General features: G+C 35.9%; 1 protein-coding gene across 2 annotated transcripts in view; it reads left to right on the forward strand.

The window, feature by feature from the left end:
• The window catches only part of LOC121859724 (tripeptidyl-peptidase 2-like), a 28,289-nt gene extending 12,290 nt beyond the window's left edge, over positions 1 to 15,999 (forward strand). The window contains exons 12-25 of one of the 2 annotated variants that reach the window (XM_042356661.1): positions 609 to 789; positions 1,039 to 1,148; positions 1,363 to 1,520; positions 2,982 to 3,159; positions 4,820 to 4,978; positions 6,284 to 6,385; positions 6,899 to 7,021; positions 8,545 to 8,790; positions 9,216 to 9,340; positions 10,291 to 10,414; positions 12,004 to 12,166; positions 12,344 to 12,573; positions 14,019 to 14,186; positions 15,373 to 15,999. In XM_042356661.1, the coding sequence (XP_042212595.1) occupies positions 609 to 789; positions 1,039 to 1,148; positions 1,363 to 1,520; positions 2,982 to 3,159; positions 4,820 to 4,978; positions 6,284 to 6,385; positions 6,899 to 7,021; positions 8,545 to 8,790; positions 9,216 to 9,340; positions 10,291 to 10,414; positions 12,004 to 12,166; positions 12,344 to 12,573; positions 14,019 to 14,186; positions 15,373 to 15,582 (2,277 nt within the window). In that variant the 3' untranslated portion in view covers positions 15,583 to 15,999. The remainder of the gene's footprint in view (positions 1 to 608; positions 790 to 1,038; positions 1,149 to 1,362; positions 1,521 to 2,981; positions 3,160 to 4,819; positions 4,979 to 6,283; positions 6,386 to 6,898; positions 7,022 to 8,544; positions 8,791 to 9,215; positions 9,341 to 10,290; positions 10,415 to 12,003; positions 12,167 to 12,343; positions 12,574 to 14,018; positions 14,187 to 15,372) is intronic. The other variant, XM_042356662.1, reaches the window with a different exon arrangement.
• The last annotated feature ends 466 nt before the right edge of the window (positions 16,000 to 16,465 follow it).

Genomic DNA, 16,465 nt, shown 5'->3' on the forward strand with positions numbered 1-16,465 from the left:
GTGGAGGGAGAAGGAAAGATGAAAAATATGGAAGGATGGGTGAAAGATGCACTAAAAGTGAGGAAGATGGACATCCAAGGAGCAGCAATGTGGATGAAGAGGAGAGCAAAGCTTTAAGTGGAAGAATGTACTTCTGGTGAGTGATGCAAGTTTGAGGAATGAAATGGGGGTAAAGCAGATTTAGGGTCCTAGTGGAAGGAAAGTACCAAAGCATAAAATGGCACTTACAGCAACAAGAAAGACTGGATGACAACAGATGAAGTGAAAATGTGTGTTTCAGGCCTCTGCAGTAAGTGAAAAAGACACAGGAAAAAACTTTCTTTAATCAGTCACAATATTTCCCCTTTCAAATATCAGTAAAATACCCTGCTGATCAGTCAGTCCCTCGTGCAGAACTGTGAAATGTAGTTAAAAACAGGCAGCTCAGAGTGAAAGAATTTCTAAACAGATAAATGTACCGGTAAGCCTAATTCTTTGTGCAGCAATTTATGGTGATCTGACTCTTTAAGAGGTATTGCAAGTTCCAAAAGGCATAAAATGTAAATTGAATATATGATTTTTTCTCTTTTGATGATGGACCCAATTAATAATGTCTACTTCTTTTGAAGGTAGACCGTGCTGTGGACCATTTATTGGAGCATTCAAATGGAGTAGAAGACACTGTACGATTTATGGTAGAATGTGGCAGTGACAGGAGAAAGGGGATCCACTTACGTAACTGGAAGGCCGACAAACCTATAGACATGTCAGTAGTGGTAGAACCTATAATGCTAAATGACACCCAAGCAGGTAAGTTCACTTTTTGTGTTTAAAAGAGATTTCTTAAAATGACAATTTCTTTTGTTTGTATTAGTTTTGAGACAGTCTAAAGAGAATTAAATTGGGTGGGGGATAGTATCATACATTGGTACTGGTAACTATGTATGATTGTTATACTGTATTGTAGTTCTTACTGCAGAGCTAATATATTTTTTAGAGTAGATGCTCTATATGCTAATGAGTATTAATTTCATTTGACAAGAATTTATCTTTTTTCAGATCCGAATGATAAATTAGCATTCTGCATGGAGTTGGTATTGACTTGTGATGCTCCCTGGGTCAAGGCACCAAGTTGCCTGCAAATGTCGTATACAGTCAGGTCATTCCAGGTAAATTAATTTATTTGTATCACAGAAAATTTATGGATAGTCTTTGATTGCCCTATATAAATAATTCATAATTGGACTCTGTGTATTAATAGAGCTGTCAGCTCAGCAAAAACGAATACCAAATGTTCTACACCTTACCTCTCAGTAAAAATTAAAATTTTTCTTTTCTTATTTTAGGTTGTAATGTGTAGTAATAGTAACTGTTTTATTTCAGTTAAGCATAGATCCACGTGGCCTTGAGAGAGGACGAGTGTACTTCACTGAAGTGAAGGCATATAACTCAAGCAATGTAGAAAAGGGTGTCATGTTTGAGGTCCCTATCACGGTTGTTGTCCCTACTGTAGATCTCCTTCATGGCTACCATTATGCCTGGTGAGATGTCATTTTTTTCCCATAAGAAAAATTTGGTATTCTTATGTGTGTGATCACTTTAAATCTTCTAATTAATTAATTTCCTTCAGTATTTTACAGCTAATTTATAGTCTGACAGTTATTTTATCTATTATAAATAGCATGCATACATACATTGTGTGCTGTGTGTGTGTTAATTATAAAGGTTTCTTAAGTTGTGACGTGTTATGGTTGAGAACCACTTAACTAGTCTACTTTTCTTTTCAAAAACTCTTCTATCAGTCTTCACACTTATCTTTGCCTTTGTACCTTAGCTCTCTGATTTTGAACTTTATCTTTCTGTTTTCATACCTAATATCTAATTTTAAGCCTTATCTCTTTGGTTCCACCACCTTTATCATTTCTCTTTCACACCATTTCCCTTTGGTCTTGAACCAAATCTCATAATTATCTTTTTTCTGTTCTGCTAATGTGTTATTTTAACGCCTTTTCCATATTTGTGTGATGTGTACCAAGAGTTACATAAATCTCAAGGACATCAGGGATTAGGGGAGGAAGGTAGATGTTAAATGTAGAACTTATTGGAAAGAACTAAGACAGCATTGAGAAGCTGAGACTGTTCACCCACTTGTTGAAATCCTTGTACAGTAAATGATCAACTTCCCCCGCAAGTTTGTGTTTACTAAATTCAAATGGATTTATATAAAGAAAAATTGTGTAGATTTAAAAAAATAATAATATCATTTCTACATACCTGTATATTGCACTTAACATAAATGGGAAATCTATAACCCTTAACCTGTGATTGTGGAAAACCCTGGCTGCTGCTGTGTACGGAAAATAGAAAAACTTGAAACCATTTTTTTTAAGACGCAGCAGAAGTATGAAAAATTATAAATCCTTTTGTATTGCTGTGATGGGGTGTTTAATTAAGCATTGGGGTCAGTGAGTAAGAGGTGGGGGCTGACGGAGGCCAGAATACTACCAAGTACCAACAACAACAAATTCATATGTGTCTTTCATATTGGTTGAAAACTTGAGAGGCAGCTGAGGGCCTGTTGATGTTTGGGTAGCATAAGAAGGTCTACTAGGACATGTGATGTGCTTTGTGAATTCTAATTTTGGTGTGCAATTTTAAAACTGGCATGAAAAATTTTAACCTCATATGATGCACATCTTAGTTTAAGGGATAATAGAAGTGAATACCGTCAAAACTCTTCCAAATAGTCCAACCAGTGTTAAGTTTCCATTCCAGAGTACAGAGCTTTCAAAATTGAGTAGCCCACAGTGCTTTTATAGGATATTGTTGGTTATTACTGCCTACTCGTGTATAACACATTCATGAGATTATGTTTATTACCAATGTATTTTCTGTTTTCATTTCTAAGAAAATTTAGCGATAGTTTTTCATGCTGTAAGAGTTTAATTATTACTTAGGGTACATGTAAACTTTTTCTGATCTTGTATGGTTTTGCATCATAGTCCAGCTGAGGTGTTTCGGGCAGGGTTTATTCGGCGTCACTTTCTGTACGTGCCAATTGAGTCTACGTGGGCAACTGTGACTCTTAAGGCATCTCATTCAGACAAGTGCCAAAGATTCACGCTACATGCTGTTCAACTTAAACCCAAGTGTAGCGTCAAAACTCTCGAGTATTACAAGGTAAAGAATTCTGTCTTTTCCCTTTGACTTTGCCCTTTGTGTGTTTACTATTCTAGAAATGTGGAATTGTTTAAATAAAGTTCCTCATTATTTTGTCAACCTGTCAATCTGAGTATCTTTATATCAATGTATGTTTAGCTGTTACTTTATTTCCACCCTAGCAACTTCCCTCGGCATGTAACCATGGTAGAATAGCCTCTTAGGCCCGAATTCAGAACGCTGGTTTGAAAGCTTGTGAAAGTTTAAACCAAGGATTGAGTGAAGATTGAAGATTGTTGGTATTCAGAACACTGGCTTGAGCCAACACAAAGATTCAAACTGGGTTTGAGATCAGATTTGTCAATCCTCACGTTAATCCAGCCTGGAGGCAGATATAGCGATCGATCCAACATTCAAGATAGCAAGTTAACATGAATTTTGACAGAGCGCACTTTTTGGAAATTTTGTAGAGAGAATGCTGATGATAAATAGGCAGAATCCTATAATTTTTTTATGATGACATGCAATTCAGACAACGATATTGGTTCGACTGGGGAGATTTCCTTGATAATTTCCGTGATATGGGGCATCTACTTGACAGACCTGTTGGCTATGGTTCACCTCTACTTTCCATTCATTAGCTGATGATTGCTTTGAGATTCTTTGCAACGAATAGTTTCCAGGTAAGAAAGGTTCTGGTTACTGAATGAGTTGTGGTAATGTGTGACAACCCTTTCCTGTTTAGGGTCCATGAAGATCAAGCGGATAAGTGTAAAGAACGCCGACGCTTTTTTTTTGGGGGGGGGGAGCTATTTTGATTTATTTAAAATATAATTGAATCTATGTTGAGTGCATTTTGATTTTAATGTATTAATAAAGGAAAATCTTTTCCTAACATTACTAATCAAGGGAATGTGGGGTTAAAAGAACCCAACGAAACCTAGCCAGGTCACTACGCTTTATCTTGCCACCTGTCCCGGATTATATCTATCATTTGTATGTACAGGTTATTGTTCTTCCTTTATGAATTTTTTTTTTATCATATAACAGCACAGCCAAGTTGTAACACAGTACCATAAATCACCATAATTTAATCATAATTTGATTGTAAATATAATAAGAAAAATAACTTATGCCGTGCAAGGAGAGATTTCTCCTCCTCCGTAAAAACTCGTCAAGGCATAGGTGCCACCATGATCTCGTAAACATTATTCTCAATGATGATTGGCTGTCGTAATGGTGCACATGAAACGTGATTGGCTGGAATTTCAGTGTTCGAATCCTTGCTCATAGCTGAAGAAAATGCAACAGATTATCCAATTCGGGGTTCAAGCCAATGTTCTGAATATGGGTAACCCACTGCAGGAAATCTCGGATCGAGGAATCTTGATTCGCATGCCTGAGCCGAGCTCAAATCCCAGACTCAAACCACTATTCTGAATTCGGGCCTCAGACTCCCTATCCTGATGTACCTTCCTAGCCAGGTCCATTCTATTTATTCCTTCACAATTCACATGTCAGCAACTGTATTGTGTGCTCTAGACAGTATTTTTGTTTATTAATGATTTTATCCCATCTAGTTGGGTTTGTTTGGAGTAAGGATAATAATTGGATAGGAAAGAATCCTTTAAACTCTAAATGGTGAAAGAACTTTTGTCTGTCAACTATAACTTTTTTTCAGGTAATTAATTTAGGTTGCAATGAAGTTAGTACACAAATATTTGGAGTACGAGGTGGCTACACAATGGAGCTCTGTCTCGCCCGCTGGTGGTCAAGTCTAGTTGATGGACAAGTTGAGATCTCCGTTGATTTTCACAGTCTTCGCCCATCACAAGAAGAGGTAGACCAATACTGTCATGTTTGCTTGTTAAATGTAAAGTTCACCACATTTTTCTGCACTCAGTCTGAAATACCCATTGTGATTACCTCATTAAGAGAAAGATTTTGTTCTTCTTTTTCTCTGGTATTTCTGACACCTGGAAGGTGACCAGAAATAGGGACCATAACAGGAAGATAGGGCTTGATGAGGAAGGCAGAGGAGAAATGAAGAAAGGGAAAAGTAAGAGAAAGGAGAGAAACAGGGAAAGGAAAGAGGGAAGAAGAAAATATAAAAAAAGATATAACAAATTTTAAATAACAGGAGGAAAAACATATTTTCAGGCCCTGTTAGGCTGTTAACCAGGGTTGGCACTCAGTAAGGCAGCTGAAGCACAAATGTGTCTTGTAAAATGCAGATGGGTGCATTCTTGAAGAATTACAGCAGCTTGGAACAACTATTACAATGGAAAATATGGGATTATTTTCTAACCCTCTCCATCAGACCTCCTCTGCCCACAAACAAAATGTTTTAAGACATTGTACACCAGACAAATTTGTGTAAATACAGAAACAAATATACTGACTGTAAATCCATTCTTTTTAGTGAAGAACTGATGATGATACACATGAGTCAAATGATATGTTCAAGGGGTGGGTGACAAGTCTGGCAAAGATGGCACTACAGGGTGTTGGAGGTGAGGAAGGATCTTTAAGTCATCACTAACCACAGAAAACAAAGTAGGGGTGGCAGATGGAAACACTAGCAACAGAGGAAGTGTTGGCATAACTGTGGCTGGACAGTGTGATCTGAAAAACTGTCAGTTAACTGCTGTACTCGCTGCTGGTGCTGTTTGTAAATTTATATGTAAACTGTGATATCTTCAGTAATTTTTCTTCCCACATTCTAAGCCATGTCCATAGCCAATTAGTTCATCTAGTCAGACAGCTAAAGGAACTTAGAATGGTTCGTCTTGTTGGAGATTAACAATTTGGTACAAATCAGGCCATTATGAAGACTTACATTGATTACACTCTATTAGATTTTTTTACAAAGCAGTCGTTTCTAATCCTGTACAGTACTTGTAATTAGTTCAGCTATTGCATCCATTTTTGACAAATTGAATATACTGTATGGATCTTTTCTATGGATTTCATTTTCTGTGATTTGAGATAATTTTTGGAGCATTATCCACTGCCCCTTTTTTTAATTAATCATTGCATCTTCGGCCTTATACATGAAAGCTTTTCTTTTAAAAAAATTATGCAGAAATAAACACTATATTTCCAGTTTGTTGATTGACTGCATACTGTATTTTATTTCCTACAGGTTACGTTATTCTGTAGTGATGGGGTGCAGAGAGTGGATGTTCGAGCAGGATTACGGCCAGAGGAGATGTCTCCACAGGCTACCCTCAAGCATCATACACAGGTCTTTTATTAATATGTCCTTATGTGATTTGGAAGTTTTTAAAGATTGTAGCACAGAATTAATTGACACTGAATATATATTGAATAGATATACAGTGGTATAGTTATATTATAGCTTGGTATTATAGCCTCTAACTTAGAAAAAATGAATCCTAAAATTTGGCAAAATTTTTTTGACACTTCCCTTTGTGGCTCTTGGAACCTAAACAATAAATACAGGACAATGGTGGGCCTCCTTTGGCCATCAGTTTGCTACAACAAGGTCACACAAACCATTTACTTTAATATCTGTCGTATTATTAAAATGTTGTGCCCTCTCATCCATCTTTTCATCAAGCTTTCATTTATAACTCCTGTTTGAAGTGTGATGGAAGGTGGACGAGAACATCTCCTGTAGAGGTGTATTATAGTTTCATTGTGACGAGTCTTTCATTTAGCAGATGAGGATGATGCTACATCTTGGTATGTATATAATGTTCACACTACAGGTGATATGACTTATTATTCACTGCAGGTGGTGACGCCAACGGAAAGTAAAGTTGAGGTGCTGGGAGGACCTCGTGATACCATCCCTGGGTGTCGACCAATTTATCAGCTGCTGTTGTCATACAACCTCTCTCTATCAAAGTCTGCTGAAGTGAGTTAATATTTTGCATACATTTGCACCATTTTTATTGTTAATTGTACAGTAAAAGATTAAAACTAATTGTACTCACTTTACTTTTATCACTCATGGATGCAATTGACCATAAAAAGTAATCGTTTTGTTTACACTTTATACACCTGATATCCTTTTTTTCCTAATATTAACTGTGTAACACTTCTTGATACTCTCTCCCACTTCATAGAATTTCAGGGTTTTTTTTTTTTATTGGCTCTGCCTTCCTATTTTCAATTTATATTAATTACTTGTTTCTTACTTTTAACCTTTCTACATTTGCACAGAGTACATGAATTGCCATTACACAGTAAGCTCTTTAATATCCAACACTGAACACCCTAAATTATGAAGAATCTTTAATTTTCAAGGACTTCCAATGCAAATTCATTTTTAAGAAATTGTAATCTAAACAAACTGTAGCAACATGTGACAGAATGCTCTTGCTTAGCATAATTGTTTATTCCATTGGTAAATGGAGCTGCATTCTTTCTCCAGATTTGGTTAGTTATTTTATGATCAATTAAAATGTTAATTTTGAATAATATTGTGGAAATTAAACCCTGAATCTTATTTATCCAGTGATTACCATTATACATTGAATATGATGTTATCTTTTCATGAACCTCGATACACCTTATCACTTCCAACTACTGTATACAGTACAGTACATTAGAAGTGATGGCTCATTCCAGGGTTATTGCTGCTGCTCATATCATGTGCTGGTAACTTTCTTGACAACTCTAAATTGGGTAAAATCACTTGAAAAATTAAAGAATATGCTGGGAGTTCTGTTAAAGTCTGGAGCTGGATTCATAAGATAGGATTGATTGCTACAGCTTGTTGTAGCCAGTCAGACTGCTTAGAACATATATATAAGATATCATTAAAATGAAAAACAGCATGGTAACTAGAAATAAAGATGTAAATTATTTACTATTGTAAATAGTTATCATAAATCAAGGTACAGTTCCATAAAAAAGTATCTTGTCCATGGGGTAGATATGGTTCGTGGTTTTTTGAGCAATGTTAGTCCACTAGTTTAGTAACGTTTGATACAATTAACCACAGGTATTGGTATACACCATTTTCTACAATGTGGATCAAATTACAGTACGTATCTGGTAACACTTTCATGCAGATAACTGTCAAAATTTCAAAATAAGTAACCAAAGTATTTCATTTAGCATTTTAATCTGTAAAGATCGGAAAAGTAACTGTATATTACTGTATACTGTATATAGAGTATATTAATATTAATTTTAGAGAAAAGTGACATTTCATATTATTAACGGTATCAGAGCTGGTCAACTAAGTAATGCTGTTAACAAACCAGCACTTTTTGAGATTGGCATAACTTCTATCCTAGGGTTCCTAATATTAAGAGATTACCGTTATATTTATGTGTTCTGCTGTAGAGGCTATGTAGCTATACACTGGAGGCATTATGATGTAGAGTGCCAATTGATACTCTTATTGATAACTTCATTTGTCTCTTACAGGTTACTCCGAAGTGTGCACTGCTAAATGATGTCTTGTACGAGTCTGCTTATGAGTCTCAGTTATGGATGCTGTTTGATCATAATAAACAGCTTCTAGGTTCTGGAGATGCTTATAGTAATAAATATTCCATCAAATTAGACAAAGGTGACTATACAGTCAGGCTTCATGTGCGACATGAACGACCAGACTTACTAGAAAAACTCTCTGACCTTCCTCTTACAGTGCTCACCAAGTTGGCTCAAGAGGTGAGAACAAAGTTTTGAACAGAATTTAGCTAATAGTGTATCAGCTCATTTATGAATTATTAAAATTTCATCTTTTCTTATAAGCTTGACCAGAAATAGGAAATAGGTTTTGTCAACACAGACAAATTTAAAATTTCTTTAGTGTGTTAGTCAGTGATTTGAAAAAAGTGATTTGTTGTCATGGGGTTGACTGATGTACCATAGATAAAAATGCACTGGAGTTGTAGTGACTGTAGATGGTTATACTGTACAGCACCTGGATGTATTAAGAGTCATATATTTTTTTCTTCAGTAATAGGGTATTTCACTACAGGACCAACCATGGATATCCATAATGCATTTATTTCAGTATTTAATGTTTGGGCTTTTTTTAGGTTCTGATTGATTGTCAATGATTCATCTTAAGATATGATATCCTTTGACAGGTAAAATTGGATATATACACATCTTTCAATGCAGCAGTGACTTCAGGCAAGAAGGCTCAGCCTATGACTTTGAGCACTGGCACCAACCAACCCATCTACCTCACAGCTCCCAGCCTATCTGATAAGTATGTACCATCCTGGTATGATGCTGTATGAACCTTCAACATTTTGTACCAGTAAAGACTTCTGAACAGATAATCTGTGCATTGATGTTTAGTTCATTTACTTTTGGGATAGTGAGAGAGGAGTGGTTAATATTTGTAGTACAGTATAGGTTGATGGGATTGGTAGCTTGGTATGCTTATGTTTGAAGGTTAACACTGATGATGGAGGAATAAACAGGAGTTACTAACATTAATAAAGGACACAGTATGTAATGAAAATATTATCTTATAATTCTGTTATTTTATTTAGTCCTGCTCTACAAAAGTGGCCTAAAGGATGAATGAGAAAAACTTGCTACCTTAGCAAATTCTGGTCAGTTCACTTTATATTTGTTTCCCACACTTGCAAGCCTTTTCTCACATGATGCAGGGTGGCCGGAATCAAGAACAGCGCAGATTTTTCCGTCATTCATTTTCTATAACCGCTATAACAGATGTGTTCTGGTTTGGTGTTCTTTTACAACGTGGCTCCAAGACTTCCATCTGGTCTTCCTGTGACACTTCATACACTTGGCATCTTTCATGTGAAACACATCCTTCAAAATTATCTCTCTTGCTCTCCATTGTTGTTTTACACAAAGTCAGGGTATCCATGTACCTGTAATTCACTGATATGTCATTATTTGTTTGGTTTATTTTTTGTGTTATTATATATATATATATATATTATATATATATATATATATATATATATATATATATATATATATATATATATATATATATATATATATATATATATATATATATATATATATATATATATATATTCAAACACTGTCTTAATTGATATTGTTTATTTTTTAAAACAAGAACAAAAACTATAGTTTGAATCATCCTTTGTAGTTCGTGTTTATGTAATATTTGAGAAAAATATTGGAGCAATGTTTCACTATTATTTACTTTTGCAGGACTCTGAAGGGCCTTGGGCTGACCCCTGGTCAAGCTTTATTAGGTAGCCTGTCGTTTGCTAAGGATGAGCAAGTTCGGAAAGCTGTAAGTAGCCACAAGTTTGGGCCCATACGTACTATGCCGGTAAGAGCACAAGCTTGCCCTACCTTCAATATTTTTCTTTTTTTTCTCTCTCTCTCTCATTCCCCTTTTCTTTTCCTTTTTAATCTGTAGACTCGTTCTGAAGATTTTACATGAGTATGTAGTCTTTACCCCTTGGTAGTTTTTCTACCTGTGCTTACCTCTGGAGCTGTGAAGTCTGTAAGTAGAGTTGTCATATTAGGTATATATACATATGTATGGGTGTATACCGGTATCCCTAGACATAAATGTAGTTAAAATTGATCCATCTTTATTCTACCTTATTGTTAGCTCATTTATTACTAAGGCGTAATTCCACTATACCACTCAATTGTTTAAAATTTTGAAGTGTTTTTAGCATTTGGTTAGACTCGTGAGATGGTTTATGTTACAAGGCATGATTGCAAAAATTATATTGTAAAATTTGTAAGCTTCAAGTCTTGGATCTGTATACCTCAGATGCCAGCTTAAGGAAGGACATTAAGTGAAGTGTGAAAAAATAATTTTTTGCTGGTAAGGACATGGTACAACAGTGTACAAGATTCTAGGACAGTAAGAAGTTTGTTTGGAAGTTCAGGAGACTTTGATAATAGTATAGTGATCCCTCTGTAATTGTTGGAGGTTCATTACAAAATAGGGTTGTAAAAGAGCAACACTTTACACTAGCAAGGTTAACTTCTTATGAGAAATTGGAGTTTAGGTTTAGGTTTGAAAGGATGTAAGATCCCTCCCAGAATATGAGCTTTTAAACAAAGATCTTGTATATGCTTTTAAGATAAATAAACTTTCATATTCAAAATAAAATAAAATGCTTTAAATTAAAAATAAATAAGTTCAGCTTGTAAATACTTAAGAGATAGTTGTGAGTCGTGGTAGTCAATGTGGTGGATGTATTTCTTATTTTCTTGCTAGATACCAGAAGGCCACATAAGGTGCATGGGAGCCATGATGATGCACACATGTAACACAGATTGTAGAAACAATTAAGGAAATTTGTTACAGGAGCATGGTGATACAATCCTACCACAGTGAGAAATGTGTGGCCACTTACACAGCTCCTGCCTTCTAGGTGGCAGGAAAGCACATTTCAAGATGGCTGGTGGAAGACTACCTGATTTTTCCTCTGTTTGCCCATGACATAGGATCCTGTGTAGTGTTTATCATGTCCTTAGTTGAAAAAAAAATTTACTTCTACAGTTCACTCAACAATGTCTTCTTTTGAGAAGGATTTTCATAATGATTCGTTGTACCAATTTGAAATAAGCAAGTAGAATATTCATTTACGTTAGGCTTACTGGCCATTTTTAGAAAAATAACATGAAGAGGAGTTTAACTTTTTTAAGTATAATTGTGGTTGGTACATTTTACTTGAAAAATTAATAGCTTTGAGGTCATACTCATGTTAAAATAATTTTGAGTAAGACTGATAGTGAGGAAGACTGAAATTCAGATGTGGGTTTATAGTATGTGTTAAGGAATTCCTACATAGGAGAAAACTAATTATTCAATCGATGTAAATGGCCTCTTTTGTAAACATAAGACACCCAAAGGTTTTGTAATTATGATCACCTGGTATTCCATTTCATTTGCAGGATCAATATCCACTACGGGTGGTCGTTACAGAACTGCCTTGTAAGAAACGCAGTGCTGGTAGTAGCAACAGCAGCAACTCAGAAGAGAAGAAAGAGACTAAGACACAGGCTGATTATCTTGAAGCCTTGCGGGATCTACAAACTGCTTGGATAGCTAAACTAGGTACACGTAATAGCCAAACTAGGTACTGCAGCTACTAAGTGGTTCCTTTTTAACTGTCCTAGAGCACTGCTTTCTTTGTGTGAGTCACATTGTGTAAATATATTATTAATGGAGATACAGAGATGGTCCCTTTGTAACAATTATAATACACTATAGCAACCTCTCTTTGTGATACAGATTGTGAAAGTGGGGAACAACTACATAAAGAGGTTATGGCTACTCACCCAGACCATCTTGCTGCCCAGTTAGCCCGACTGCAATCTTTAGATGCTGCAGGAGCACAGAACAGAGCAGCAGTAATAGTGCAGGCTGCTCGGATCATATCAGCAGTGGATACAGCTCCTCTGCTAGCCTTCTATGGTACCAAGACAGACACTAGGTCAGATGCTGCAAAGATCAAAACACAGGTCAGTGTTTAATCAGTTACCGTGTTCTTTAAGAAGCTTTAAGATCTCTAAGTATTCTTATGATTTCCCCGAGTAATTTTGTATCGTGTATTCTTGCTACCTTGCATCATGGTAGATTGTGTGCTGTCATTAATTTATATAATAAAGTAACAGTAACCGCTGTGAAATTTCATGTGTTATGAAGTTGTCTACTGTTTATTTGATATTGTGAAATAAAATTTAGTTATGGGATTGAGTTGAATAATGTAGAATTCACCGCAATGAATATTCAGTTTTACATAAATTTTTTCTTAGCACACACAGTAAAAAAAAAGTTCTGCACAGATAATGTGTGAAACAATATGACACCATGGACGAGGGATAGTGGAATATGCATGTTAGTCCTGTATTTTGGTGGTAGCCCTGCTTTCCTTGCCTGAGGGTGTCCTCACATATCTGTTGCTACCATAGGTAGGTGGAAACCTTTGCCATACAGGTACGCATACCAACCCTCCCGGCACATCAGATGATGTATGAATCATTGCGGAATTCAGCAGACCCCCCTCCCCCCTGCGCGATACTTTTTTACAAGGTGAACATGACTGGTAGGTTCATTATAAGAGTAAGAGCTAAGTAAAAATCATAATTCAAATTGAAATGTAACTGTACAGGATTTAATCTTTTTGTACAGCCACAGCTTGTTCTTATTGATATTGAAACAGTTTATTTAGCCAGAAAAATAAAGATACCAAGTGGATAATAATAAAAAATATTGACATGGCTGAGCCAATTGAGAGTCTGAGCTCTTTGAGTGGCACCTGATATATACTGTACACTTATCTCAAGGAAGTACAGTATTATGTAACATTTAGTATCATCTGGAATAGTACACATAACATGGTGATAGTAAGAACATATGAGAATGTTACCATGGTTATCACTTCGTGGAACATATTTTGTTATTACAGTACAGAACTGTATGTCTCTGTATGTACAAATATAATTATCCCGGTATCACCTTCAAGCTTAATAATGTGGTTTTACACAAACCTGTTTCTTTGCATTGATCATAAATATTATTAATAAAAAAAATATGTGTAGGAGTTTAGCTCCTTATTTGAAAGTGTCTCCAGTAACTGTGTTCATAACCCCTTCTGCACAATACAACAAACCAGAACCATGGTACTCTTATGTACATACCACACCCAACTTAGTGGTAATATTATGACATGATTTTTCAGTAGAGAAGGGATTGAGTGTCCTAGGACCATTGAATTTCAATTTCTGGTCTGAATAATGTCATGAAAAAATGCAGCAGCTTGTTTGGTTCTGACCATAATTTGGTGTACAGCTTGGCTGCTATACTATTACTTTATTTGAAAAACTGTCGCTCAAATTTTTATCAATAACCTGATTTCTTTTTATGTGTTGTGAGTGTAGATAAAGTAACATGATATTTATTTCAGATGGACAAACAGCGTAATACTCTGCTTGAAGCTTTCTCCCGGCAAGGATCAGCCCTTTGTGCGGACATTCTTGCTCTACCAGCAACGGAGCGTACCCCAGAAGCCATAGAACAGGTGGACAACCTTGCTGTTGACATTATGAAGTTTGTAGAACCATCAGATTCAAAGGTAAGTTTTGTAATGCTGATATTTATGGGTCATTTGGTTTGTCTAAACATGAATACAAAATAAATATTTGAGACTGTGTGGTTTTATCCTGATGTCTGTGAATCTGTGCCTGTTACCAGGTTTTGTAAGAACAAAAACAATTCTGGTTTATATTTATTTTGGACAAACCTTGGTAGGAATGTTCTTGGTGCAGGGACGTTATTTGGCCTTCTTAGAGTAGCCAAAACATGAAAAAAGTCAATCATGTTGAGTTAAAGAATATTTCTGGTTTTAGTATGCAGGTTATATATACCTGTAATAGCCTTTACTTCCTGTAGGAATTTTCAGAGTGCGCAAAGAAGAAAAGAAAGAGCAAATTAAAAATTTAAATACAGTACAGTAAGTCCGTGCTTAACGTCGTCCCGCTTAACGCTGTTTTGGTACTATGTCGCTAAACTTTAGAGACCAAAAATTCGATTAACGTCCCGGTGATCTGATACTACGTCATTTTGCGTCTTCACAGACTACATTTTACGGTGCATCACCCTCTCTCGTCTGGCCGCGCTATTCTCTCTCGGCTCGGCGCAGAGTCTCGGTGACTCGCCAACCTCCTCCTCTGCCACTCTCTTCCGCTCTCCTCCGCTCTCGCCATACTCCTCCCCTCCCGCCATCCTTCTCCTCTGCTAAACTACCCACCACACACTCACTTTACCACCTCCGCCCATCGGTGAGTGCCAATACAAACTTAGTACTGTAGTTGTATATGTATGCATTATTTTTTATAGAAATGGCAATGATTTTCTGTATGTGTAATGTATTTCATGGGGCAAAGGATGGCTCAGGAACGTAACTCCCGTATTTTATCTATTTCTTATGGGGAAAATTGATCCGCTTAACGTTGTTTCATATAACGTCGCATTTTTAGGAACGTAACCCTGACGTTAAGTGAGGACTTACTGTGTGTCCAAAAGTTTATTGCTCTAAATCTGTTGAAAATATATTCATTGTTTGCTCAGGTGTTACATTTTATTCACTATTTTTGCTTAGGTGCTGAAATGCAATCACTTAGTTTTGGTTTTAAGTATTTTCATGTGCTCGCTAGGTGGTTAAAGTGTTTTACAGGCTAACTTAGTAAATAGAAGCTGTAGTTGATGATTGTAACTATATAGAATAAAAATTTAGAGAATGACACATCTCTTGTTTACAGGTGAATGCCTTCTTTGCCAGTTACTACCAAGTTCGTGGATTTGATGGACTTGCCGTGCGGTTAATTACCCGCCAGTGTGATGAAAAATGGACTAGGGAGAATGATGCAAAGTTAACAGATGCTTACAATCGACTGGGCTGGACCCACATTTCTACAATTATTGCTAGTTCCCATCCACTCCGGTTTCCCACCAGCTATACACCTTTCTAAGTGTATAAAGCAAGTTTTCAGAGAATATATCTTTAGCTACTTTGATTACTCTGCTGCCATAAGGTTGATACATGAAAGCTTTTATAAATCGATTATTTTGCATCCACTGTTCTTTGAATTATCTGAAGTCTATACCACCAATGGTATATGGAACTTTATACATTAACCCCTTAGACTCTGCTGGCATATGCCCACACGCCTGTGAAGGTCTAATTATAGCACCAATTGTCGTTTTGTGATGTCTCTGCATACTTTAGTGTCCCTCCTCTTATAAGAGGAGCTCTTCGGATGCATCTCAGAATGGCGATTTTTTCTAAAGAGATGTCAGGCAGGATCACCACAAAATAACTCCTCCCACCATATTTCATGAATGAATTGCAGCCAGCCAGCCAATTTCTGGTTAGTAACATCTTTGAGAGTTATTATTATATATATATATATATATATATATATATATATATATATATATATATATATATATATATATATATATATATATATATATATATATATATATATATATATATATATATATATATATATATATATATATATATATATATATATATATATATATATATATATTTTTTTTTTTTTTTTTTAGTGCTTGCAGTGCTTAAGGGACCATTGTCTCTGAAGTGGGGTGGAATATGGTAAGATTAGTACATATTGGTAACATTATGCAGAGCAAATACGCACATAATTATGAGTAGTGACCACATTTAATTTTAAAATTTATGATTACACATATTTGAAATTTCACGAAAATTAATACAGTAGGCCCTCCAAATTCGCGGGGATTAGGTTCTCAAAGTGGCCGCGAATCGCCAAATCCACAAATAACATTTGCTGACCAGGGGGGGGGGTACATTTTTTCTTGTGT

Source organism: Homarus americanus, unplaced genomic scaffold (assembly GCF_018991925.1).
Source record: "Homarus americanus isolate GMGI-L3 unplaced genomic scaffold, GMGI_Hamer_2.0 scaffold27231, whole genome shotgun sequence".
NCBI classification, from domain to species: Eukaryota; Metazoa; Arthropoda; class Malacostraca; order Decapoda; family Nephropidae; genus Homarus; species Homarus americanus.